General features: G+C 51.2%; 2 protein-coding genes across 3 annotated transcripts; one reads left to right on the top strand and one right to left on the bottom strand.

Moving 5' to 3' along the window:
* The first annotated feature begins 1,000 nt into the window (after positions 1-1,000).
* Positions 1,001-8,603, top strand: PTS (6-pyruvoyltetrahydropterin synthase). The gene is made up of 6 exons (XM_006026655.3): positions 1,001-1,020; positions 2,177-2,256; positions 5,271-5,293; positions 6,819-6,875; positions 7,304-7,374; positions 7,603-8,603. Exons 1-6 carry the CDS (start codon positions 1,016-1,018, stop codon positions 7,742-7,744), a joined length of 378 nt encoding a protein of 125 aa, XP_006026717.2. The 5' UTR covers positions 1,001-1,015; the 3' UTR covers positions 7,745-8,603.
* Positions 8,604-12,224: 3,621 nt separating this feature from the next.
* On the bottom strand, positions 12,225-18,986 carry LOC102370641 (6-pyruvoyl tetrahydrobiopterin synthase-like). Of its 2 annotated transcripts, none has more exons than XM_006026656.3 (6): positions 18,879-18,986; positions 17,760-17,833; positions 17,034-17,056; positions 16,017-16,073; positions 15,379-15,449; positions 12,225-12,619 (listed from the first exon to the last, which is right to left on the bottom strand). In XM_006026656.3, the coding sequence occupies exons 1-6, from the start codon at positions 18,974-18,976 to the stop codon at positions 12,388-12,390; spliced, it is 555 nt and encodes a 184-aa protein (XP_006026718.1). In that variant the 5' UTR covers positions 18,977-18,986; the 3' UTR covers positions 12,225-12,387. The 2 variants fall into 2 exon arrangements, with proteins under 2 accessions (XP_006026718.1, XP_006026719.1); XM_006026657.3 differs by having other exon boundaries at positions 12,505-13,847.
* Positions 18,987-27,473: the final 8,487 nt, after the last annotated feature.

The raw sequence follows: 27,473 nt of genomic DNA on the forward strand, positions 1-27,473 counted from the left end.
AGCGCCCGCCGCCCCGCCCCGCCCGCCCGCCTCCTGCCGGCCTCGGCCGCGTGTGCAGCGTGCGTGTGTGCAGTTGTGTGTGTCTGTCTGTGCATATTTGTGTGTGTCGGTGTGCCTGTCCGTGTATATCTGTGCACGTGTGTGCACCGTGTGTCTGTGCATTCGTGTGTGCCTGGGTATTTGTCTGTATCCATGTGCATGTATGTGGGCACGTGTGTGTACTGTGTGTCTGCATTTGTGTGCGTCTGTGTGCATGTTTGTGTGTATCGGTGTGCCCGTGTGTGTATCATGTGTCTGTCTGTGTGTATTTGTGCGTATCTGTGTGCATATATATCTGTGCACGTGTGTGCACCGTGTCTGTGCATTTGTGTGTCTGTGTGTGCATATTTGTGTGTATCGCTGTGCCCTTGTGTGTATATCTGCATGTGTGTGTACCATGTGTCTGTGCGTCTGTGTGTATTTGTGTGTATCCCTGTGCATGTATATCTGTGCATGTGTGTGCACTGTGTGTCTGTGCGTTTGTGTGTCTGTGTGTGTATATGTGTGTGTGTGAATCCGCGTGTCTGTGTGCATATATATGTGTGTGTACTGTGCGTCTATGCGTTTGTGTATGTCTTTGTTTACGTGTGTGCGAATCCATGCGTCTGCGCGTGTGTATATGTATTTATGTGTGTGTGTACCATGTGTCTGTGCATTTGTGTGTGTCTGTCCATGCATTCCTTGTGTATTTGTGTACGTATATCTGTGTCGATGTGCGTCTATAAGTATGTGTGTGTGTACCACGTGTCTGTGCATTTGTGTGTGTCTGTCTCCCTGTGTATGTGTCTGTGTGTATCCATGTGCATTTGTGTGTGTGTGCATGTATCTGTGTGAGTGTGTATGTGTGGAGCACAGGCAGACAAGGTTATTTGGGTCAATCCGATTTCTTTTATTAGACCAACTAAGAACCGTAGAGCGCAAGGTTTTGTGAATTGAAGCGTGTTTCAGCTGTGAGCATCTGATCAAACAGCATTGGATGAAGTGAGAGTCACTCACGAGAACTCGTCCTGTATGTGCACACACACACATGCACACCCCCCCCTTTAGTCCATCTACAATAAGGTGCACATCTCCCCTGCCTTCCACTTGACTTCAGTCTGGCACAGGTGACTACATCTCCCATCTTGGGAAACTTCCCTGATAACTCAGCTCTGCATTTCTGAAGTTTGTGATTGCTATAGTAGCTTCTCCCCAATTCGTCATTAAAGCTCCTGCCTGGGGCTCCATGTAAAACCCAAGATCTCGCTAGCTAACACCCACCCACTACCATCCCAACAGCGCAGGGAAGAGACGGCACGGAGTACTACAACTAAACAGACATTGCCCCCTGGAACTGGAACTGGACTGGGAGGCGACACGTACACACCAGTGGGCAAGAAGGAGGCGTTCTCCTTGCAAGCCCTTGTGTTCGTCTCTTAAGAGAAGGCAGCAGTTTCTTAGGAGTTTAGGTAGCCCAACCACTTCAAGTTAATAAAACAAGCCACTAGGCGTAGCTGTATATACTGCTATTTTCCATACACCAAGTATATAAAAGTACTTAAGCATCTCTTCAAGTGTAGTGATACAGGCAAGTTTATCATTATAGGAATTAATTAAAAGTTTTATTAATGGCCATTTTTGCATTAGTCTGAAGTTTTACACCTTGCATGGTACAGAGCCTCCTAATTGAGCTCCTTCAACCCTTCAGAGCTGTTTCAGCAGCTAATAACACTGTCATAGAGAAACACAATCAGAATATTTATGGTAACAAAGCAATTAAAAAATGGCAGTGCTTCCCCAACATAATCCCTCTGTTTAACAAGCAGAACATAATCCCTCTATTTAACAAACAGGAATGGATTAAGTCTACATTTGATTGCTAGGCTGCACCGTGGATTGTATGGCTTTACCGCACCCTTTGAAACCAGGGGTTATCCATGCCAGTGGATTTAGGGTATGGAAAGGAGAATGGGGAGAGCAAATCTTGCATGCACAAGCCCTGCATGACTCAGGTGCTATGCATAGATCCTGATTAGGAGACTCCTGTGAGCTCATTCTCTTACCACCAACTCAGGAAAGAGCCAGATCCCCATCCCAAGGGAAATGGGAGCATGCTGGTGTTAATGGGACTCACATGCTCTTTGTTTATTTGTTGCAGCCCCTCACTGAGCAATGAAGAAAACCTGAAGCTCTTTGGGAAATGCAACAACCCTAACGGGCATGGGCACAACTATAAAGGTGAGGAGGTGGCTGGCCTGTGGGCCTAGATAAGAATGGCTCAGGGGGTGGGGTTGGGACAGGACCTGTTCTCAGTCACGCTGATGGAAGTCAGTGGCCCTGTTGTAACGGCATGGTCTGGCCTTTTCAGCTTTTTTTTTTTTTTTGGTGGAAGAGGCCATTTGCTGCAGTGAAAAATGCAGCTAATTCTCAACAGCAGAAAGTCCTAGCCAGGGATTTGGCTTTTGTGCCATTAAAGCCAACAGAGTGTAAAGATTGTCTCAGAATCGCATTAGTCAAAGCAAGCCGCTTCTCCTGAGCGATCGTAAATCGTAACGGTGGTTTCACTGAGCAAACCTATTACTCAAAAGCAAATGTTGAGTGTTGTGCATGCAGCTGCCACTCTTGGTGCACATGCTCGTGCACGTGAGGTTGGATTCGTTCAGTGAGCAGCATCCTGTGGGGCTGTGCTTGTGCCCTCTGGGCCATCGCATCCTCGCAGCTGCAGACATGCAGGGCTGTGTGGGCCCATCCCTCCCTCTGTGACTTATCACCATCCATGGAGGAGAGAAAGAAAGCACCTGTTCACTCTGTGCTTAATATGACTTCTCTTTGTGTTATATTACAAGGGAAGTTGAGAATGTGAAGGGGGCAGGTAACCTGCCCAACAGCGAGCTTGAAATGGAGTTCATGAATGATCCTCAGGCAGGCAAGGAGAGGGAGCATAATGCAGTGGGCAGGGAAGATCTCATGGGAAGCCAGGCTAAGGGCAAAGGAGTTCAGTTTCTTCCAGAAACAAGATTAAGGGCACAAGGGTAAGCTGTCTCTAGGGAAGGGAAAGGTAGGAAATGTAGCCCAAACCCAACTCTCTCAGGAGCTATTCAGTACCTAGAGCTCAAGAAGGAATTGCACAGAGTAGAAACACGATTGCCAAGGATAGGTATAAATAGCACAAGCATCAGGAGGCAAAATCTCAGAGGACAAGGGACAAAATGAGTTCCAGCCAGCAAGGGGCATAAAGGGTAACAAGAAAACTGTGGCTAAGTGCTTAGTGATAGGAGGAGGACCAGAGAAGTAGCTGGTCCACTGCTCCAAGGGGAGGGCAGACTAATAACTCAGGATGGTAGGAAAGCTGAAGTTTTGCCTAAAAAGGTGAGCTCGGATCAGCTGCCTAACTCGAATTCCTGAGAGCAATAAAAAGCTAAGAACCAAGGCTAGAATAAGGAAAGCAGTCGAGGCTATTGAGATGAGATCGATATTTGCAAGTTAGCTGGGCTTGATGAAATTCCCCTTCACGTGCTTAGGGCACTAGCTGAAGCAATCTCAGAGCCACCTTTAAGAGCCTTTGTGGAAGGTGGGTGAGGTTCCCAAAGATGGGAGAAAGGCAAACATGGTGCCTGTCTTCAAACAGCAGGGAAAAGGGCTCAGGAAGTTATGGACCAATCAGCCTAACATTAGTTTCCAGACAGATACTGGGACAAATAATCCATCAGTTTGCAATCACATAGCAGATAATAGGACAATGAGTAATACGCAGCATGGATTTGTTAAAAGCAAACCATGTCAAACCAACCTGATTTTCTTCCAGGGCAGGGTAAGATGGGAGAGCTGAATCAGTGGCTGCGATTTAACGTGTCTGTAGCCAGACTTTGGTTATTGTCTCACAGGGTGTTTTCCTCAGCAAGCTTAGGAAGTATGGTAAAAATACAGCTCCTGTAAGGGGGGTTTGCAGCTGCTTGGAAAGCAGTATTCAGAGAGTAGTTCTCCATGGTCGCTCTTAAATGGGAAGGGTGTTGCAAGTGGGTTCTCATTTCTGCCCATTAGAGGTTCATAGCTACCAGGTAATCTGTCTTTTGTTTAAACCTGTTACAAGGACCCCTCTTTCTACTCCTCTGCATGTCAACACTGGTGCTTCTACTCAGGGTTGGAAACTCATCTGGGTCACAAGACACTTGCCTCTGTAAATGCCCCAGAGCTCAGGGCCATCCCCTTGGCATGCAGCTTATTCCTGGCTCTTCAGGATCCAGAGTACACATGCTAGCAGACCCACAGCTCTGCATTGGCAAGGGGGAGCTGGGCCAGATCTTCTGGTAGGATGTCATATGATTCTGGGGGTGGGTTTGACTCCATGTCAAACAAGGAGGTAATTCTCCAATGACCATGAGTGCTCTGTCAGTTATAGAGCCTCTCTGGCAAGTCCCCAAAATAGACCTATTCACTGTAGACCACAAGTGCCAGACACCTTGTTTCAGGGAACAGTTGAATCCAGGCTCCCGGATGGGTGCCTTTTCATCCCCTGGACACTGGGATGGCTGTATTGCCTTTCCACTGATCCGGAGGATACGAAGACTGCTGAGGAAACCGAAACAAGATCCGAGTGTAACAGCAATGAGAGTCCCGACCTGGACCAGGTGCTTCTGGCACTCTGATCTAAGGACCTTCCAGTGCATCCCTGTATCATCCCTCCGGCTCTGACTCAGGGCTTTGCAAACAGTCAGGTTGTACTTGTGCCCCTGCTTCCTTGTTGCTCCCGGTCTGAGGGTGGCTGCACGGCTCTACCCAAGGAAGAGTCTCCAGGGCAGCCTCTAGTTCAGGCACCTGGAGGAGGGCTCCTGTTTTTGTCTCAGCTTCTACAGTTTCCCTTGACGTTATCAGTCAAGTTGCAGAAAGAACCAAGGGACTGTTGAGCCCTCTCTGGCCCCCATGCCTTCTGGTGGGGGTGGCATCACAAAGGCATTTCGGATGCAGGTGTAATTCCAGAGGACACTTGACAGAAACAAGTGGATCTTGTACACGCAGACCTGTGCACGCTGGCAGTGGACAGCGCACCTAAGAGAGCCCCAGTGGCTGGGCAGTACGTGACTGCATAACTTTTCTTGGTGCAGTGGATCTTGATTTAAACAGTTGCATCCCACGTTGTCTAAGAGCTTTCGGCCCACTCGCTGAAGCTGATTAACACTCTGTGGTCTGTCTATTGTAACGTGTTCTCCCGGGCCCTGACTTACACGTCTAACTTGGTGTTTTTCTTCCTCTAGTTGTCGTGACTGTACGTGGGGAGGTGAGTGCCAACATGATTTCCTTCCTGTTCTTATAAGTAGCAGGATATGGCGTTCCATGTGCAAATGCATGAGGCCTTCTGAAGTAGCTTCAGCAGAGCTTCCAAAAGCCCTGGATTCCTTGAAAAATCTCTGTCCCCTTCACCACAAAGAGGAAGATTTTTTTTTAACTGCTTGTGTGAGGTGGGTCTGCAGAAAGCAGCTCTCCTTTTCATCGTCCCTCTCTGCAGGATGTCCAGGGGCCGTCTTAAACCTCCGTCTTGCAACAAAATTCATTTGCTGGGAAGTTGCACCTCCATGGAGCTCACTGCAGATCAAGGATATGTGCATCTTGGGACAGCTTCACAGTCTGGGGAGCTATTTTGTTTTGGAAATGCCTTGTTCTAGTGGGTCCCCAATGAGAATTCTTGCCAGTGAGATCTTTATTCCTGCCTCATGAATAAGGGGTGTCTACTCACAGCAGCAAAACACCTGGTAGCACTGGTGCTCACGATCTGTGCCTGACCCGTGCTGGCTGACAGCTGGCTGATGTCTAAATTCATGCTTCGTGCATCACTGCAGAAGGATGCACTTCATAGAACCATAGAAAACGAGGGTTGAAGGGACCTCAGGAGATCATCTAGTCCAACCCCTGCTCCAAGCAGGACCAGCCCCAACTACACCATCCCAGCCAAGGCTTTGTCTAGCCAGGTCTTAAGAACCTCCAGGGATGGAGAGTCCCCCACCTCTCTAGGTAATCTGTTCCAGTGCTTCATCACCCTCCTAGTGAAAATGTTTTTCCTAATATCCAACCTAAACTTCCCTTGCTGCAGCTTGAGCCCATTGCTCCTTGGTCTGTCGTCTGCCCCCACTGAGATCAGTCTGGCTCCATCCTCTTTGCAGCCCCCCTGCAGGGACTTGAAGGCTGCTATTCAATCCCTCCTCAGTCTTTTCTTCTGCAGACTAAATAAGCACAGTTTCTTCAGCCTCTCTTCACAAGACATGTACCTCAGCCCCCAAACCATATTTGTTGTCCTCCACTGGACTGTCTCCAGTTTGTCCACATCCTTTCTGTAGTGGGGTGCCCAAAATGGGACACAAGACTCCAGATGTGGCCTCCCCAGTGCCAAATAGAGGGGAAGAATCATTGCCCTCGATCTGCTGGTAACACTCCTACCAATGCAGCCCAGGATGCCAGTAGCCTTCTTGGCAACAAGGGCACATTGTCGGCTTATATTTAGCTTACTGTCCACTGTCACCCCCGGGTCCTTTTCTGCAGAGCTGCTGCTTAGCCAGTTTGTCCCCAGCCTGTACTGGTGCAATTGTGTGGAGTTACACAAGGAAGCTGGAAGCTCAGACGGCATTTGGAGGTGAAGAGGGAATTTTTTCTTGAGACACCACCCCATGGCTATATTTAGGGTACTGCAGATGCAAAACAAACCTAGTTTATGCTGCCTAAACTTTTTGGCACGGCTCAAACCATGCATGAGTAGTAAGCACTTACAGCTGGTGTGGCTAATCTCTTTTCTCTCTCTCTTTGCCCTGCAGATTGACCCTGTCTCAGGAATGGTTATAAACCTGACAGACCTGAAAGAGCATATGCAGGTAACAGTGCTACATTGCTGGCAATACCCCACTGAGGATTTAGCTGTGGCGTAAAAGTTTGTGTGCGCCTGGTGGTGGGAAGGAGTCTGTTTTGCTGGAGAGGAGAGCACAGTGCTGCAGCATGGCATCCTCTTGGAGTGTAATGTCCCGTGCTGGTCCCCACACTGATCTGTGATGTGGCTGCTGCTGCCTCTCTAAAACAACTCTGCCCTGCTACCTTCCTGCCAACACTGTATAATTCAGGTCTTTCTGGAGAAGTTTGACATTGGCCCTAATGAGATTTCCTACCACTATTCCCTGGGGTGCTCTTCAGGGCCATTCCTAACCAACTCCCCGAGTACGAGTCTGCAAAGCTTAGAAGCTGTTATTTCCTGTGTTTCTGGGTGTTTCATTGATGGAGCCACTAACATCCTTCCTCCCTCCCCCAGGAGGCCATCATGAAGCCACTTGACCACAAGAACCTGGACAAGGATGTGGAGTACTTTGCTGATGTTGTGAGGTGGGTAGTGGGGACTAATAGAGGGACTGAGGCACCAGCAGAGTCCGGCCTGTACCAACTTACAGATGGCAGGTGCTGTGTCTGCTGGCACCTGTTCCAACCCTGGTACTTCTCAAAGTACAATTTCATTTAGCTTAACTGACCGCCTCTCGGTGTCCTCTCCCTTTCGGTCACGCTCCATGGGCGGGTACCGCGCCTCTGCTGAATTTGGCCCTGTTTTACCTGCAGTACGACAGAGAATGTCGCTGTCTTCATCTGGGAAAACCTCCAGAAGCGCCTGCCCCCGGGGACTCTTTACAAGGTCAAGGTGTATGAAACGGACCAGAACATCGTCGTGTACAAGGGAGAAGAAACAACTCATGAGAGATGAAGCTGCAGCCTTGGCATAGTCGATCCTAAGCTTCTGGTGAATAATCAGATCAGCATATCGGTGGATTATATAAGTCCCCCCATGCCGTGTGTGTGGCTTGTAGACATTGATTTTGTAGTGTTTATTAATAAGGACACCTAGACATCTTTGGGGAGAATTACTGCGGGAAGCTAAGGAGGCTTCCTGGTTGGTTCTGGGTTCTCAGAATGTGCTGCCGTCTTTTTCTCAAGCAGAAGGCAGGGTTCAAATCAGAGATACATAGCATAAGGTTTTGTAAGCAACAGGCTTACTTCACTCAAAGCACACACATGCACACATATATATGTACATCAAGTAAACCAAGGCTGCTGCTTACAAAAGCAGATGTTACACATCTCTGATTTAGTTAGTCTAAAAAATGCAGATCTACCCTGCCTTCTGCCTGACTTCAGACTACCATGGCTAACTACCTCTGTCTCAAAACATTTCAGTCCTGCAAACCCAAACCACCAAGGTTACATGAGATCCTCTGGGCCTTCAGTAAGGCAGTGCTGCTTTCTGGAAATGGAGTGGACCAACTATATGTGCACCCTTTCCCCTGGCAAAAGGGGTTTATCTTTTGCAATTAAACCTTGTGGAATCAGTGGCTCTGGGGATAGTTTGTGTTGACATGGCGAATAAGAGGTAGGATTTCCCTCTCTGTGCTGCAGACCTGCTCCTCCCTCTAGCTGCCAGCTCTCTCCTTTACATGACAAGGGGCTATGGGCAGGAGTGTGGCTGCCCATGCAAACTGGTGGCTTTAAATCACAGAAAGTCCCAGCAGATTAGAGAAGCAGCCAACCGAGCAAAGGGAATGGAGCCAGGCAATGGTTGGGTTAGTTCAACTGTGTGGATTGTTACGTTTTCTTTGGTGAATGCCATCCTCTCCCAGTAAAGCTACCTCCCTGGTGGGGAGCTAGCCACAGCTCCATGCCAGTATCACTCAGCACATAGCAGGTGAAGTGGTCAGTGTTCACTCCCTTGGGTTTGGGGAAGCTGTGTCAGAGCCCTCTCCTCCAGCTGCAGCTGTGGCTGAGGGGATGCTGCAGCTCTTCAGAGGTCCTGCCAGCCTGTGCTGCAGGAGGGTAAAATCCCTATTTGATGCCAGGAAGGGTCTGATCCCTGGGCCTGGCTTATAGTTGCTGTTAGCCCTCTGAGAATTCACAAACCTTTCCGTGTCTTGAGCGTGCAGGAAATCAATGCAAACTGCTGTTGCTAATAGCCCTGTGGCCAGGTTGTTGATATTGCCCACAAATGTTTTAAAGGAGCTTTGAATACCCACAGCAAGGCTCTGGGTCCCTAGAGAGGCGCATGTAACCAGATGGAGGTTTCTATAACTTTGATGTGAAAGTCACTTCATAAAATGGCTCTGATCATCAAATTCATTGGATGAATTGAGCCTCAACTCATGAAAGCTTGGACTATATATATCTACTTTGGTTGGTCTATAAGGTGCAAATCTACCCTTGCTTCTACTTGACTTCAGGCCAACACAGCTAACTACGTGTCTGCTCTGTGGAGAAAGTCCCCAGGGAGCACACATGCAGGCAAGAAGGGACAGATCTTACCCCCATGTTGCTGGTCAGATCTGCTCTTACCAAAAGAGACAGAAATACAAATCAGTTGGCAGTGACTTGCATGACATGGGCTGGCTCTCTGCCTCAAGCTATAGCTGGTGGCGCATGTACATATATATACATACCTATTTATCTCCATAGATCCCATGCCCAGCTCTGGCTCAGAATCACAAATGACCCGGTGCTGAGATTTTCTAGAACCAAGCTTCACTTCTCGTATCACGAGGACAGTCCTGTTGCTTACTCGGAAATGTGGTTGCAGCAGGTGAGGCACTGGGTGAATGGCCAGTCAGCCTGATGAGCAGCTGGGACCCTGTGTGTGGTGCTACACTTCCACTTGCATTGCACAGGGCTTTAGCCATCATTGAGAAAGAAGCAAGGTGGAGCCCTGGGCCTGTCTGCTGGACGAGTAACTGGACCGCAGCCAGGTTTTAGCTGCAGGGACTGTTCCTGCTTTGCATTAATTGCTTGGAAAGTTTTCTCATGCCATTCTTCCTTCTGCAAGGGAAAAAAGAAAAGGTCCTTCTTATGTTGCTCTCCAGCAGTGACAGTGCGAGGACACTGGGGACAGCCACGGGTTTTGCATGATGCCCTGAGAGAGAGAAACAGGGCAGCACCTAAGGACTGATACGACAGAAGGACCTGGCAGGGGAAATACAGTGACCACTCAGGTGGTTTTCCTAGTTGCTGGGGATGGCTGCCTTTCTGGCACAGAGTAGTACTCTTGGAGGTTTCATAGATTTCATAGACATTTGGGCTGGAAGGGACCCCGGAGGATCATCCAGTCCAGCCCCTTGCCCCAGGGGAAAGAAGTCAGCAGGGACCATAGGATCCCAGCAAGATAAGCATCCAAATGTGTCTTGAAGGCGTTCAATGTAGGCGCTTGAACCACCTCTGACGGCAGTCTATTCCAAACCTTGGGGGCTCGGACATCGAAGAAGTTCTTCCTTATGTCCAGCCTGAATCAGTCATGGCACAGTTTGTGACCATTTGATCTTGTCATCCCTTGGGTGAACAGACGTTTCCCCCAGATCCTGGTGAGCACCCCTGATAAACTTATAGGTGGCCACCAGATCACCTCTGAGCCTGTGCTTCTCCAGGCTGAAGAGTCCCATAGCTCTCAGCCTCTCATCATAAGGTCTGTTTTCCTGACCTCCGATCATGCATGTGGCTCTCCTCTGCACTCTCTCAAGCTTCTCCACATCCTTTTTGAATTGTGGGGCCCAAAACTGGACGCAGTACTCCAGCTGCGGCCTCACTAGGGCCAAATACAAGGGGAGAATGATGTCCCGGGATTTGCTTGAGAAGCATCTATGGATGCAAGCCAGCGTTTTGGTCACTTTACTAGCCGCAGCATCGCATTGCAGGCTCATGTTCCTCTTGTGGTCAATGATGACCCCCAAGTCACTTTCTTCCATAGTGCTAGCCAGTGTAGCACTGCCGAGGCTATAAGGATGCTGCAGGTTTTTCTTCCCAAGGTGGAGAACCTCACATTTTTCAGTGTTGAACATCATCAGGTTCTCATCCACCCATTTCCTGAGCCTGTCCAGGTCAGCCTGGATTGCCCTCCTGTCCTCAGGTGTGGATGCTTTACCCCAGAGTTTGGTGTTGTCGGCAAACCTGGCCAGTCCGCTTCTGACACCAATGTCCACATCATTGATAAAGATGTTAAATAGTACAGGCCCTAGGACAGAGCCCTGGGGGACCCCACTGGTCACAGCGCACCATGACGATTGACTTCCATCAACCACCATCCTCTGGGTCCTGCTGCGAAGCCAGTTCCCCAGCCAGCGGATCCTGGTGAGGTTGAGGCTGCAGTTGGCCAGTTTTGCCAAGAGGTGATCATGGGATACCAGATCAAAGGCTTTTTTAAAGTCAAGATATATGACATCAATCTTCACTCCCTTGTCCAGGTGGCAGGTCACCTGGTCGTAAAAGGGAATGAGATTGGTCAAGCAAGACCTACCCGCAACAAACCCGTGCTGGCTATCCCTCAGGATATTGCCTTCAGCCAGTCTGTTACGGATGGCCTCTTTCATAATCTTTTCCAAGACCTTCCCCAGGATAGAGGTCAGGCTGATGGGCCTGTAGTTTGCTGGATCCACTTTCCTCCCTTTCTTGAAGATAGGCACCACATTGGCCTTCTTCCAGTCTTCGGGCACTTCACCAGAGCACCAGGAGCTCTCGAAGACCCATGCCAGGGGCTGAGCTATGATGCTTGCCAGCTCCCCGAGTACCCTGGGGTGTAACCCATCAGGGGCGGCTGACGTGAAGGTGTCCAGCCTCTCAAGGTGTTCCTTCACGAGGTCAGCAGGGGATCTCCCTCACCCGGACTTCCCTGACCCACAGTGGGCAGGGGCGTCCCATGGGACTGGTGCAAAACTGATGCAAAGTACCCATTTAGCAAGTTCACTTTTTCCTGGGCATCAGTTGTCAGTTGCCCCATCTGGTTTAGCAGGGGTCCAACGTTGCCCTTGGTTTTCCTCCGGCTCCCCACATATTTGAGAAAGGACTTTTTATTGTCCTTGATACTTGTAGCTAGCTGGAGTTCCCTCACGGCCTTGGCTTTTCTGGTTTGCTCCCTGCAGGTCCGGACCAGAGCAGGGTATTCCTCCTTGGTGGTGGTTCCAGTCCTCCATCGTTTGTAGGTCTTCCTTTTAAGACATAGGAGGTCTGCTAGTTCCCTGCAGAGCCAGGGGGGCTGCTGTGCCTTTTTGCTGCCTTTCCTCCAAGACGGGACGGACTTTGCTTGTGCATCCAGGATTACTCCCTTGAGGAGCAACCGCTCGTCCTGAACTCCCCTCATCTTTGGGTTGTGGCCCTTTAGGGCTCTCTGATGAGCCTCCTGAGCTTGTCAAAGTCAGCTTTCCTGAAGTCGAGGACTTCTGTATTGCTGACGGACTTGCCAGCTTTATGGCAGATGATGAAGGTGATCAGCTCATGGTCACTGTCACCCAGCTTCCCTTCGATCGTTAGGTTGCTGATTAATGATCATGTATAGTTAACCTCTCACTTTTCCAGTGAAAAGATTTTGGCTTTATGCCAACTTTATGGAAACGGGAGACTCCTCCCTAGCTTGCTTCTGTGGCCATATGGCTGAGGGCAAGTGAAACTCGGGGACATCCGAACCCCTAGGATTGTAAGATGCTCACCAAATGATTTGGAAACATCTGAAGCCCCGGGTGTTGGGGAAGGATGTTTGCTGGTAGTAGGGCCACTTATGGTTTTTGACCGACTCATGGATTTGGAGTTGATTTGGCTGGGAACATGACAATTTTTCCTAAAAAAAAAAAAAAAAAAGGATCAGCAAGCTAAAACAGCAGCTGGTGTAAAAAAACCCTAGACACTATCAAAGCTCATCTCTTATCTCTTCCAGTTATGAAGCTTGGTTCAGTCAATGAAACTGCCTCACCCCACAGATCTTGCTTCTCATACCCTGAACCATCACACCTTCCATGCTACTATGATCCACTCATTTGGGTGGGGAGGAGGGGGTGTAACAAAGCACTGGCCACCCTGAGCATATACAATATGTCACCAGGATCCATTTCTGGGTCTGTTTAGGTATACAATCTGGGGAAGGGAATGATCTGAAAATCACATCAGCGATTTGAATATAGGAGTGTGTGTTTTAGGCCTGGCTGGCCAAAGTCAAGGCCAAAATTGCCCTGACTTAGATCTACTAATGGGCCTTAATCCTGACCTGCAGCTCTTCAGCTCTTTCCAGTATGCTTCATCCCTGCAGCAAGCTCCACCCAGGCCTGCTGAGCTATTGTAAAGGTCAAGAAGGAGCAAGCCATGGGGTTATTGCCACAGATTGGAAAAGGACAGGTAATAGCAGGCCCAGGGCAAAAGGCACAGCATGTTGTGCAGCCATGATGTGTCAGGGTCACAGCAATGACAACAATAAATAAAATCAGCCATTCGCGTGGATTGATTGCCGCTCGTTAAAACTTCTGCCCCGTAGAATTTTTTTGCCAAGTGACCTTCACAATTCCCCCTCTTCCTGATTTACCTTGATCAAGACATACCGGTGGGAAAGTCAAGTCTGGAGCCAAGGACACGGAGGCTGTTGTTGTGATTTGTGTAACACATGATGCTCCATTAGGTTTTATTTGCAAAAATGATCACAGGTTATTACACTAGCCATAAAAGTTTATGAATTACAAGCACCTAACCTGTTGGGAACACTGTTAAAGCTGCTTTATAGCTTATGTTAAGGACTTTGAGGAATCAGCTCTTAATTATAAACAAATGGCCTGCTAAGGGAAGAATTGCACGCAATATCTGATCCATGCTCACTGTCAACACAATGCGTCAGGAAACTGCTTTAGGCTTCAAGAGAATTAGGCTTCAGGAAGCGTCTTCATATCCCTTAAGACTCCTATCCTCCCTTGTAGACAATAAAGTTTTTGTCAGATTCATAGACTTTGACTTTGTATAGACGCCCAGCTGGCAGGCACTTCTGGAGGCTTTCCCAGATATACACAGCAAGGTTCTCCGTTGTGCTGTGGAGGAAGCAGACGTCTTTGCAGTGGAAAGAAATGCAAGTGCAGGGAAGGAAGGTGCTGTCTAGGGGGCAAGGCCTGCACTCCAGCATTTGCTGGTGACTATGGCTTATTTCACAAGATGGCCAGAGCGTTACCCCAGCCAGAGGTGCTAGCCCTTTGGGGACCCGAGTTGGGTCATTGCCTCAGTTACGCACAGCTCTGCAGCAGTCCAGCAGGTTTGTGAGATTCTCAGACCTGTCTCACTCGAGAGCCCCTTCACTTTGTGCAATAGCACAAGGCACCCGGAGCACGCTGGGGGTCCAGCTGGCTATGCTGGTCGAGCGCTCCTGAAAGGGACCCTTGCAGCCCATGCAGGCAGATGAGCAGTCAGCGAGTCCCAGCCCTGCAGCCAGGGCAGTGGGAAGAGAGGGGCTGACTCATCCTCTTTCACGTGGGTGAAACTCAGCTGGTTTCAAGGAGCTTTACACCAGGGTGAGCAAGCTGCGAATCAAGGCCCTGCTCGCCACCCTGGGTGCTTCTTTCCAAACCTGCTCGTGACCAGTTGAGGCACAAGGAGATGAGACTGCAGGCCTGGGGTTGCCAACAGCGTGCTGTTCACTAAGGTTTCATAGTAGCTAGGGCCAGGAGGGACCTGAACAGATCATCTGGCCTGACCCCCTGCCACAGGCAGGAATGAATGCTGGGTTCACAAGACCCCAGACAGGTGAGCATCCAACCTCTTCTTGAATTTGCCCAAATGGGTTCATCCCAAATGATTCAACTCATGGTGATCCCCCGGCTCTGTTACAGACAGGCCTGTCCCCTTGTGACCCACACGGCAACTGGGGGGAGAATTAACACCCAGACTCTCCCACGTCCAAGAGACTCGGTGGGTTCCCTAAACCCACGTGGGGAGGGAGGGTACAGACCACAGGTTGAGACCTGAAAATTAGCTGGGCTTTGTTGCAGGGGGTGCTGGTGAGGTTAGTTAACTGCAGCCAGGAGTGAGCAGCCTATTGTGCTGATAGCAAAAGCATTCGCTGCAAATTCCCCAGGTAAAAATACTGGAGCGTACTGAAACCCCCAACAAAACCCCCTGGGACACCCCGCCTCGAAGGGCCTTTGATGCTGGTTTGGCCTGCTCTGTAGGCATTCAGGATGTCCCTATGGAGTTGCTGAGTTGCTGTCCTTTCTTTGTGCAGCGTGTGTCCCAAGGGCTGCCGGACCTGTGAGGAGCCCTCTTGGCACCACGCAACGTGACAATAAGTGCATCAGCCCTCCAGGATCCCAAGCTGCTGGCTGAGCACAGGGAAGTAAAGGGAATTAGCCTGGTTAGACATTGATGGAGGGGCCGGAGGGTGCGTCCCATAAATGCATCCTCCTGTGTGGGGACCTCTCTGTTGGGCTGCCATACTGGGACAGCTGGAGAGACAAGCTTTCTAAGGATCTGTCCTGAAAGAAAGACCTGTCTTGAACACCTATTCGTCCCTGAAATTCCCTGTGAGGCCCCGGTACCGGTCCAGTTCTGCCACAAGTCCTTGGCACTCACCTCACCACATCAGCAAAATAGGCCACATCCTGATCTAGGTTCTTGTGGTCGAGCGGTTTCATGATCGCCTCCTGGAGCGGAGAGGAAGGACGTGAGCGGGCTCCTCCCTGCCGTGTCCCGGGGGACACAGAGCAGCAGAACCGTTTCCAGGACCCCGAGCGCTGCTTGTAGGGGAATCCCATGTGGGCGATGCTGGGCCCTTGGCTCAGCCTTATCCCATAGCTTCCTAGGGAGGAAGAGCGCTGAACGGCGCTACTAGAGGGACCCAACAGCACATTGCACAGCTGGTTACACAAGGCAGGGGCCTGGCTTTGCATGTCACACTTTGGGTTTCCCTGCAGCAGGATGGGGATGAGGTTCTCACTGGAACCTCTCATGCACCAGCCCCGAGCTGGCCTCATATCTCCACAGTGGAAATATGCCAGGATTCAGCCTCAGGGCAGTAGCTTTTCCAGTGTCCCAGATAAATTCTGCCCTCAGTGGATTTTCCCCGGGACGTCAGGGCCTTGGGAAACATAACAGAAGGACCTTAAAATCTCAGGCACAGCACGGCACACCCCATACCCGCTGGCCTGCCAGGTGGCTGCCAGTCGAAAGGATTATAATCAGCGTGACAGGAGCAGCCATCGCCTCGTTACCTGCATGTGCTCTTGAAGCGTGTAAATGTTCATGAACATGCCGCTGATGGGGTTGATCTGCAAGACAGAGAGACAGACAGAAATTCACGGCCTTGGAAGTGAAACTCTCCGCTGGGCTGGTTATGAGAAGCCAAAACCTGACCGCTGGGTTTTGAGCTGAGCTCTCTGAGTAAAAAGCAAGTTCATACACCTAACGCAGAATGGGGACCTGGCCTGTCTGGTGTTAATCTGACTTAGTGCGTAAGTCCACGGGGAGTTCAGCCCTACGCTCCGTAGCTATCCTATAAATGAGTGTGTTTTGCCTAAAGCCATATGCAGATTAGCCTGGTTGTAAACTGGGGCTGATTTACAGCTGTGCCCGTCAAAGGAGGATGCACCGAAAGGAAGCATCAGACTTCATGTGAGATGTGCCTGGAAACTCTGGGTTGACGCGAAGTGGTGTATGTGCAGAACATGAGGCCTGGAAAAGACACTGAAAGCCAAGAGAAAATGGGTGGAGAGCTGAGTTTTTGGGAAGGCCAAGGCTTGTTGTGCAACAGGAAGAGATGGGTTGTATGTTATAGTTTGATGCAAACATTGCTATATTGACTCAGGTGTCTCTATTACCACTCAAAAGTGAACAAGGCTTTAGCATCAGGATTGAGGCACTGTGTGGTGGGAGAGGTCCCTGGGACAAAAGCCTTGTCTGTACAAGTGGGAAATGCCTGGTGTTACTGCACTTCCCCTCCTTGAATCCCTTATATAAGCAAACTGGCACCAGTTCCGCCTTTCCTTATTCACACAGAGGCTGGGCCACTACGGCTCCATGGGCCACTGACCGTGGAAGCCATGCCAGCCTTCAGCCCAGATGAAGGCTTCTCTAGCTGGCATCCCTGGCTAAAAGGCAGGACTACCGGAAGGGTGTTTGTGCTTGAAAGCTTGCAAAGAACAATTTTTCCAACTAGTTAGTTGGTCTAATAAAAGATATCAAGTCTACCCAAAGAACTGTCTGCCTCAGGACTATTGGAAGGCACTTACCTCCCCACGGACCGTCACCGTCACTACAAAGAAAACAGAAAGAGGAAGGAGTCAGGACCCAGCTCCAGGAATAGAAACCTCTTCTTATTTTGCAGCCTAGGGAGCAGGGAGGAGGAACCAGTACGGGACACAGATGTGGGGCTCACCCACAGCAGCACCTGCAGCTTCCTGCCAACGAGGGGAGCACAGGGACAGCACGTCCTATCAACCCAGGTGCCCTGGTTGGACACACCAACCCCAGATCATTTCTGCCTCTCCACCAAGAAGCCTGGTTTGCTGAATTGACAACTAATTGCACCTGCCCTGGGAGGGCTGAGATCCACTGCAATGCCTGAGATCATTGCTCACCAGGTGCATTGATACCTGGAAAGGTGGACAAGGGGCATTTTGCTCAGGGATCGGATGCAGAGGGGTTATTTCCTGAATAGGCTTTTAAATCTGTTTTAGCCCTTCCATTGCACTGTTCATTCATGGATCTCCAAGCACAGAACAGAGGCAGGCAAGAATCACCTGACTCAGTGTCCCCTTTGCAGTGGTCTGCATTTAAAGGATCACAGTGCTTGTAGAAGAAAGCTCTCCTGTCTGGGCCTTTGTTTGCAATGGGACCCAGAAGCTGCCCAGCTGGATGGGAAGAGCAGGCTGTGAGACTCAGACCCTCTTCCCCTCCCAGCACCGCCCCCCAGGTCTAGAGGAAAGTGCAAAATGTGGTGCCAGGCAGCCCCTCACCTGTGTAGTTGTGCCCATGACTCTGGTTGCATTTCCCAAAAAGCTTCTTGTTTTCTGCATCACTCAGGGATTTGCTGGAACAAGCAAAAACAGCTCTAGGGAGCCAGTGCCAGGACCACAGCTCTCGGCACCCACCAGGCCCCACTTCATTTCCAACCCCAGTCCCTGGCCACCACCCTCCCAAAGGACCAGAGGAGTGGATGGCCTGCAGTGCAGGTCCTGGATGGCAGCTGCATCTGGATCTGTTATGGGGTATTGCAGAAAGCCGGGCAAGAGGGAGAAGGGAAGGAGAAGCCAGTCCCCCTCACCATGGAAGGAGCTGCCCCACTTCCTACCCTCTCTGATGCAGAGCTGCTCTGTTTCCCTAAGTCACTCCTATCCCTGGCTTTTTAGCCTCGTTCTGCATTATTTGTGCCTGCTGCTTTTCTACCTCCTCCCTGTCCAGCTTGTCCCAGCCTGCTGCGAACACCATCATGGAGGCATTACTGGATTGAGTTAGACCAGGTTTTATCCAGCCCGGTGTCCAGTCACCAACAGCTTGCAAAGAAGGTGCAAGAAACCCTGCACTTATGGAACAACCTGCCCCGGGGATGAGTTTCCTCCTGAGCCCATCTGTTGGGGCTGGGCTCCTGCACTGGAACAGGAGGGCTTAGGTCCCATCCCATCCCACTCCTGCTGAGCTCTCAGCCACCGGGACATCCCGGGGCAGCTAGTTCCACTGATGAATTGGGCAGTCTAGTACAAGGTACCTGTCTCAGACCGTATGTTGGGCCGTGACCCAGAGTTAAGCATCCCCCAAGGGCTCTAAGGCATCGACACCAAATAGAATTCACCGTCTCTGGTTGGTGGCACTTGCAAGCATTGCCCGTGACCTTTTCTGGAGAGAAAGATGGACTCAGGTTTGATAACCCCATTTTCATTCCAAATCTGAGAGAGCTCCTGTCCCTTTGGCCACACACTGTCCCAGGCATGGCCCTATCCTATCCATGACCCTCTAGCTGGTGGTTCATGCTGGAAAAGTCCGGGTAGCAAATGGAGCAACTTTGCAACCAAGCTGCCCAAGTGGTGGGGACACATGCTTGCCCTCCTCCCTGCCACAGGCCAGTCGTGCCTTGTTACCTGTTCAGCCTGTGAGCTGCTGCGATGGTTTCTGTCCTGGAGAGGAAGGCCACCCGGCCTGCTGGACTCAGCTTGCCTTCTCTGGCCACCGTCTGCATGGCCGATGCCAGAGCGAGAACTGCTCCGAGCTGGCTGGTGGGTCCTCAATAAATACAGCCCTGTGGGGTCACATGCCTGTGTTTACTGAGTGGGAAGATTAAAGCTGGGGTCCCATAAGATTATTCTGCAGATGATGGTCTTTGAACTGCCCAACTGTAGCATTTCCTCTGCCTCTCTAATTCCATGACACTGGGGTTTTTATTCCATGTAATTCAGTGTATTTCCCTTTCCCCCCGGGGACAGAGAGTCAAATCAAGACCGTGATTCCTCTTATTCAATGTTCACCACAGTTGGGAGCATCGGGGCAGATAGGCTGGAGGCCAGAGGAGTGATCACTGCTGCCAGGGCTTCACCCAGTGCCCCCAGCTACCCTGTTACCAGTGCTCCCAGGTAAGTGGCAATGAAAGGTTCACTGACCGTGCAGGAACCACACAAAGCAGAAGGGGCACAGAGGACACGGGCGTCCTATGGCGAAGGGAGAAAACTGGCCCTCGGGAGACCTGGGTTTAATTCTTGGCTCTGCCACAGATTCCCTTTGTGACCTTGGGGACATCGCATAAGTTGTTCTTTGCTGCAGTTTCACCTGCCTAAAATGGGGTGAAGGCACCTTCCTGTGCAGAGCTCATCTTTTTTTTTTGGCCTGCAAGCTCCCAAGGACAGGGCCCCTCTCTTCCTCTCTTTGCAAACAGCTTCTAGCATAGCAAAGACTCACCATGTGGTAAGTGCTCTAAGCACACACACATAAACCAGGGATGGGAAAGGCCTCTCAAGGCATCTTTCTTAAGGTCCAGGGGGTCGGCATAAACTAGCAATTGGAGTATAGGGCTGGGAGCAAGGCCACTTGGGTTCTCCCTGCCCTTCCCAACTCGCTGTGCAGCACTCGGGCAGCTGCGTACAACATTCAAGTAACTCCCAGGCAGGGCCACGGGAGGCTGCAAGAACAGGTGTTTGCAAATGAGAAGGAGTCGATGCAACTCCGCACAGCTTTTCTCTTCCCTGAAATGTCCTGCTCTCAGTTTCGCAGGGCTTGCACTGAACTGGGGAAACCCTCGGGTCCAGCTGCCGGGGGGGTGCCTGCACGGGAGAGGAGCAGGATGTCAGGTTTGATGCGAAGCGAGGGAATGGCTGGCATTCCTCCACGCATCACAAGGTCCCGTCTGCCTCAAAGAGCCTGTTCTCCAAAGCGGGTCGGGAGGACATCGTTGTCGGCACCCATGATTGCGGTGGCATCCAGATGGCCACCCTCCCCTTCTCCTCCCCGCGGCCTCTGCAAATCGATTCTGCCCAGCCTGCTTCCTCTGCAGCGGTTTCTGTCCATCCTGGCACGTGGCTTCTTGGTGCCTCCCTCAGCCGGAGGGGCCTGGAAAGGCACACCGCTGCCCTGGGCTTGCGCCGAGCTCTCTGCATGGTGCTTTTCCTTGCAGAGGCTCCCCGAGGCAGAGGCTCCCCGAGTCCCTTATGACAGGACACAGCTGTAAAGGGACATCTCTTTGGCGCTGCAACACAACGGGGCCATTCCTCCCCTGCCACCGTACCCTCAGCATGGGCAGTACGCATGGCCACCGCCAGATCGCAGAGCTGCCCCAGACCTGTTCCACGAGGCTCCCGCTGTGCCTCGCCCACCGCTCTTTTTTTAGGCACCAGGAACCCATTTCAGCTCCTTTCTCAAGAACAAGACAAAGGGCACCTGCCTTTCCTCCCCCCATCTGTGCACGCAGAAGCTCACCAATTCCTCTATTTACTTTCCTTTAGAGGGTGACTGTTTAGCAAGGAACTTGCCCAGCCGGTCCCAGGGCGGTGGGCCTCTCCGTGTTTTGCAGCCCAGGGGCTGTGTGCTGCTTTCAGCTCCTTTTCCGCAGCTGGAAAGGCCCTCGGAGAAGGAACAACGCCGCAGGGCATTACAGGTGCTGTCTCCTCTGCAAAGAGATCACAGCACAAACCGCAGTTTCAGGGCAGCGCTCTCACATTACCGCCCAAGCGGGGATGCGGTCAAGATTCCTCTGTGCTAACCCAGAGGACAGCTTTGCTTCTACTTCCCTCGGGACCAAGGTCTGCTCATGGGTTTTGCCCTGCTTGGCCCAGCCACGCTTAGAAGGAGATTTCCACGTACCCACTTCCCTACTTGCAAGAGCTCGGGGTGTAGCAAGGAAGGGTGTGGTGGGGGAAGGCATGTGGGTAGGGGAAGAGGATGATGAAGCCTGAGACTTGCTCTGAAGAAACACTCCACGACGCACTCCCACTCAAATTAACTGGGAGCCAGACTGGCACTCACGTCACACCCTGCCTTCCTGCCCAGCTCAGCCCCTTATGACTTGGGCCCCCCTTCAGCAGAAAGGACAGTGACCTAAGGGGTTGGGAGACCCGTCCTCCCCCTCCAAACTCAGATCGCTGCATCTCAGGGGATGCTCTTTCAGTGCTGCTCTACCATCCGCTGTCTCAGCTGTGACGCATGCATGTTATTAATAGCAACTAGCAAACCAACTGCTTCCTCCCAGCCCGGGACCTGCCGGCAACAGGTGCCCCACATCAGTGCTGCACACCTCCCAAGGAAGGTTTCTCTTCTGCCCAGGCAAGGAGGGCTGGGCCCAGCTGTGGCCACAGTACCGCACAGGAGCAGCTGGGTGCCTTTGTGGAGGGAGGGCTTGCTTTCTCAAATGGAGGAAAGCGGGGCAGGCCAGATCCTGGGCTGGGGAAACTCTTGACCTCCACTGAAGGCAGCAGATATGCACTGGCTAAGGGCCAGGCTCTTCATTTTCAGCCAGGAGCCGTATAGCCGGAGAAGAGACCAAGTGGTGACCTGGAACAGATGGATGGGGGGTTAAGCTTTAATTACAGCAAGGGCTTTGCAACGCGGGATGCCTGCAGCTTCTCTGCTGCTGGTCTCTTATCCTAAGTCTCTTTAAAATCCTGTCTTCAAAGCACTCCTCCTTAAGGAGGTTTTCTCTGTTCAGCAGAAACATTCTCCATGGTCTCTGCACAAAGCTAGCCACATGGGACCAAGTCCCCACAGGAGCTAAGGCCATCACAAGCCTCATCACTTTCTGCACTGGGAACAAGGCACAGCCCTTCTACGAGCCAGGTCTCACGCGACCATGGGCCACGTGGGTATGTATTTAGAAACAAAACCCAAGCACTCAAGATCTTTAAATCCAGACCCCCTTGCACACCCGTCTTGTCTGAGGCATGCGGCAAGTGTTAGCCCCATCACTGAGTGCACTCACATACGCCTGTAGCAAGATCCTGAGAGAGGAGGTGATTTTCTTGGGATGCAGCCCGGGTTAAAACAGCTGCCCAGAAGGAACATTTGCATGGTGGGCACGGCCCCTCTACACGCAGGAGCTCTGTGCGGGGGGTGTCCTGAGCATCTCAACCCCCTAGCCCAAGGCTGCCGGATGGAGAGTGTTTTGCTTAAGTAAAGATTACATGCCGGTCTTATGACACTCACAATGCAGCATGTTGCCTTACGAGGGGCTGAGCCAACAGCCTCATTTCTGCTCCACTTGGTGTTACTGCTCCTGCACCTCTCTCTCCCCTCCCCAGGCCTCGGCATCCCCCCTCACCCCTGCCCAAATTAAGATATGTCCCAGGTTGCTGGGAAAAACAGAGCCGGTACCCAGACCCGTCCTGTCCGCTATGCACTAGAACAAATCCCTCTCCAGTCTTGTATCCAGAATATAACCTAAGCACATCCTGTCTCGCTGCCTCTGTGAGGGCTGGGGAAGAAGTCTGTCCTCTAGCCACGGAGCACAGCCCTTTGCCCTGCATGCCCTTCTCCCCAGACCTGTGTGTTTGGCTAGGGAAGAGGGGACAGCACTCATGACTGGTTCAACTGAGTGGGGCCTCAGACTGGCACAGAGGACAGGGCGTGCGGGGCCTGCCGGGCATGGCTATGGTGCATTTATTGAGCCATGTACATGCAAACTAGCTCAGCAACTGCACAGGTTTTGCCTGGCCGGAACCAGGTGCACAAGGGGAGTAGAGCTGGTGTCTGAAAGGCACCAGAGCAGTAGCTGGGGTCTGGTGCATGGACAAGGACCAGCAATCAGCATGGGCATTTGCACGGGAAGCTCCCATTCCCAAGCTTCGGAGCAAACAGCAGATCAGGGAGGCTTCTTGCTGTAGTCCAGGGAAGAACATGCAAAGGGGCAGCTGCTAGCTGAGGAGAGCAGAGCCAGTTGATCCTCTGATGCTTTTATTGTTGATACAGAGGCTGCTGTTCAGGTGTATTCATATGAGACCTGATAAGGTGGCCTGGGGACAGAGTCCGCTTTGCATAAACACAGCGTGCTGGGCACATTTGCAAAGCGAGGGCTGGGGGGCAGCTGCAGAGCATTATGTCTTGGATAAAGCACCAGGTGCTGAGATAAGGGGAGTGATTAGCTGGCTGCTGCCCTCAGCAGGCAAGGTGGCTGGCAACTTGGACCCAAATGGGCAGGATCTCTGCCCTGCCCATGAAGCCAAACAGAAGCTGGTCAAATGTCCAAATGTTACAGGAGCAGCCTGGGCCTCTCCCTAGGAAAAATACCTGCCGCTGGCACAGCAAGGCTTGTGGTCTCACCAGCTGACAGCGAACATGCTTTGAATGTTAGGATTGTGGAGAAAGGCTCCTTGTAAGCTTTCAGCAGGGCCAAGCGTTAGATGTGGGGGAAGGACAAATTCTTGGCAATGACCAGCCAGAAGGAAGCTTCTCCGGTGGGAATCCCCAGCTCTGCATCCTGCCTTTGACAGTGCATGACAACAATACTTGGATCCTCAAACCAAAGGCAGGTTGCAAGCTGCTCATTTAAGCCCCAGAGCACCCCACCAAGGGAATGGCATCAACCCCATTTCCAAGAGGCACCATGCCCGAGACCCCCTACACCACCCAAGACCCCCAGCAGCTTGCTTTAATTGCTGGAGGACAACCAGGCAGTCTGAACTGAGCACTGAAAGTGCCTGGGTGGCTCAGAGCGCTGAGCACAAGGGTCTAGGGCTGATCCAGGTGCTACATCAGTAAAGCTTGAGTTGGCCGGTGGCATTTCCAGGAGACAGAAAATGGCTTGGGCAGCGATGGGGTGTAGCTGCATTCATCAATGCCTCTCTGGACCACCACCTTCTGCAGGGAAATGTGATTTTAAGGAGGCAGAAAATATAAATGAGCCCAGTGCTGGGATCTGGAGCCTGTAGTCTGGCTTGTTAGCTGTGCAGCTGTCCTGGAGCATTACTGATACTGGGGTGGTGCTCAGTGCCGGAGGCAGCCATGGTCCCTGCCCTGATAAATGCTGCTCTGGGCAATGAAGGCACCAGCGCAGCGTGGCAAAGCAGGAGAGGGATGGAGTGGCCAGGGAGGACGGGGTCATTATAATCACACTGTGGAGCCACCCACGGCTGGGTGCCTCTGATTTAAAGACAGAGAAAAATCCACCCTCCCTGGTTGCTGAACAAGGCAGGTACCACTGGGCAACAGGTTTCCTGTGGGTGTCACAGCACAGCAGGGCCTTGAGGATGGAGCTGAAGGAAGGAGAGGGAAGAGAGAGGCTTTTTCTCTGGCTTCTGCAAGGCAGGGCCCACTGTGAGAGACGGCGTTGAGACGGTGATGAACACGCTGCCAGAGCTGGTTTCGCTAGAGGAACAGAGAGGGTGGGAGCTATGCGTTGCAACGAGAGCAGATAAGTGACCCCTGTGGAAGCAAAATACTTGCAGCTGAGAACAACCAGGAGCCAGATGCTATCAGTTGCTCCTTATTAGACACTGCTTTGAAAGCTGGAGGAGTGGGAGGGGTATGGGGGGAAATGCTCAGGTAGCTACAGGGAAAGGTAGTCTGGTACGTTACTGTGGTGGCATGCCTGGAGGGTAGGGTGACTTTTCCAGAAAAGTATGCAAGATAATAATGCCTCTCCTCAGCCTCAAGTTGTGCAAGGGCCCCAGGGAGGCTCTCTGAGTGATGAAAGCAAAAACAAGATTTCAGGGCCTGTTTATATGTTCAGTTGTCTCAGCAGGAGTGGAGTTAAGCAGGCACAAGTGCCTCTGCACATGGTGTTAATCAGGACTGGTCTTACACCTTCAATGCTCCTCTTCCCTGAATCGCATTAGCTTCTGAGGTTTTTGTTTGTAGTCGAGTTGGTCTAAGGACTGAGGCAGGCACGTTTCTTTGAGTAGATGCGATATCTTTTATTAAACCAACTGAGTAGTTGGAAAAAAGTTCTTAGCAAGCTTTTGGGTGCAATCACTTTCTTCAGGCATGGGGAGTCTCTGCTGCTCCGGGACTCCAAGGAATGAGAGAAGCTAAAAGTGTGATAAGATGTCAGTGAGAATGTAAATAGGTGGAAATTAGGAAAACAAAAGGTAAAGCAGGGAAAAAATAAGCCAAACATGAGTAAGGGAGACTCCACAGTGGTAGACAAGGTTCTTTGGGTAGATGTGATATCTTTTATTAAACCAACTGAATAGTTGGGGAAAAGTTCTTAGCAAGCTTTTGGGCATAGTCACCCTTTTTCAGGCATGGGGAGTCTGTGCAGTGGTAGGAAGAAATGCAGTGGTAGGAAGAAATATAGAAATACAGTGGTAGAAAAGAGGCTGTCTGTGAAAAAGGAAATATCTGGAAATCAGGAAGGCACCGGGCAGGAAAAGGGGGGGAGTAAAGTGTATGAGGTCCGGTCTGTCAGGCACCTGGTGAATCGGATGTCAGGCAGGTTGTAATGCATCATAAATCCCATGTCACAATCAATTAAGCTTCTGAGTGCAGGCAGTTCTTCGGCTTGTGGCATCAGGCCACTGAGTCTCCTGGCTTTGAAGGTGCCCCTGAAGGGCCTTGGCAGGGCTAAGCTCTCCAGTGTCAGGAGCCCTACATTTGCCAGATCCCCCCATGCTACCAGACTGCCTCTCTCAAAACCTCCCGCGTTCCCGGCTCCTGCAGGCCAAGCCGGGGTCTGTTGCAGTGGCTGGATAACAGACTGGGGGGGCCATCTGCTCTGCAGGCCCCTGCAGTGCCCTCCCTGGCATCTGCTGGCACTAGCAGGGCACCCTTTAATGCAGTATGTAGCTCTTGGTGACTTTCCAAGGCAGGACCTGGCACTTGGGGCACAGTCCTCATGATTCCCCGCACCTCCCTTGAATCTTAAGTGAGAGGTGACATCATTGATCATCCTATATAACAGGCCCAAATATAAATGACAGGCCTTTAATGACAGGGCTTGAATGCCAGGTGCAGTGGGAACGCCTTTCCCTCTCCCCAAACACTGCCGGGAAGGAAGGCATTGCTAAGTAGACAGAAATACAAGCACCATCCAACAAGAACAAAGCAGTGCCCAGTTGGTTGGGGGATAGTCAGGGCAGGGCTTTGAATCCTGAAGCACTCATTTAATTTCATAGCTTTCATAGACATTGGGGCTGGAAGGGACCTTGGAAGATCATCGAGTCCAGCCCCCCGCCCGAGGGGCAGGAAGTCAGCTGGACTATATAATTAGACTGTGCACATCACCATATTCCCATAGCAAACACATCTTTCCTAAGAACACTGTTGCCCTCCATTCCCCACCCCAGGCTCAGGGTTGGGCAGATTGGAGATGGCCCAACTAATATTCAATTCTACAGAAATTAAGACGTAAGAGCATGAGACCAAGGCAGCCAGCTATATGGAGGATAAGGGCTGTTTGCATAGTTCACTTTGCATTTAACCCTTTGCTGTAATATCCCAATCTTTGATCCGGGGATCTAAAACTGCTCTAAAAGACTTGGATTTCATCATGGCTTGGGAAGGGAACAGTGGGTGGATTGCTAGAGTTGGCAGAACGTGGTGCTCCCACGCTCGTGAAATCCCAGACAAACCGGTATATGGTGGCATCATGCGTGCCTCATTGGGAAGGGAACTTTGTCTCATGGAGATTTACTGTTTGTTCCTGCTGGAACGGTCTGTTCCTCATTGTTCACCTTCGGATGCACAGCAAAACTTTTGGCTGGAGCTAGCTTGGAAGCAGCTAGACAGGTTGGAGGTGAGAGAGCACCATGCCTCGGAGGCAAAAATTCCCCCATAATTATACACCCTTGGCTTTAATAAGATTACAGGGCAGCGGCTCCACATGGAGAAACCCAACACTTCTTGGTATTTAGTTTCGATCACCCTCCTCCCCGCCCCAGCAAAAGCCACTGAAAAGCCAAAGAGAAGAGACTCAGACCTGGTTTGCAGAGTTATAATAATTAATGTATTTAGATTTGTGTAAGAAAATCCTCCCCGTATCTGATGATTTAACAACATTTAAACAAACAGTGCATAAAAATAAAGAGGAACAATAAAGTCAGTGGCACAAACCAGCTTACATGGCTGTGAAAACAAATCACTTCTTGACTATTAAAAAACCCCAAAACCTTCCCACTCCTGTCAGAGACCCACCCCTGAATGCCAGAGGTTGATGGAGAGAGGGGCACGGGGGCCTTGCATCTCTGATAGATTCAGGCTCTTTGACACCAGGGCAGGGGTGGAAAGTGAAGTGGAAAGACTGGGGCATCCCTGGAAACTGG

Source organism: Alligator sinensis, unplaced genomic scaffold (genome assembly GCF_000455745.1).
Source record: "Alligator sinensis unplaced genomic scaffold, ASM45574v1 scaffold1241_1, whole genome shotgun sequence".
NCBI lineage: Eukaryota > Metazoa > Chordata > Crocodylia > Alligatoridae > Alligator > Alligator sinensis.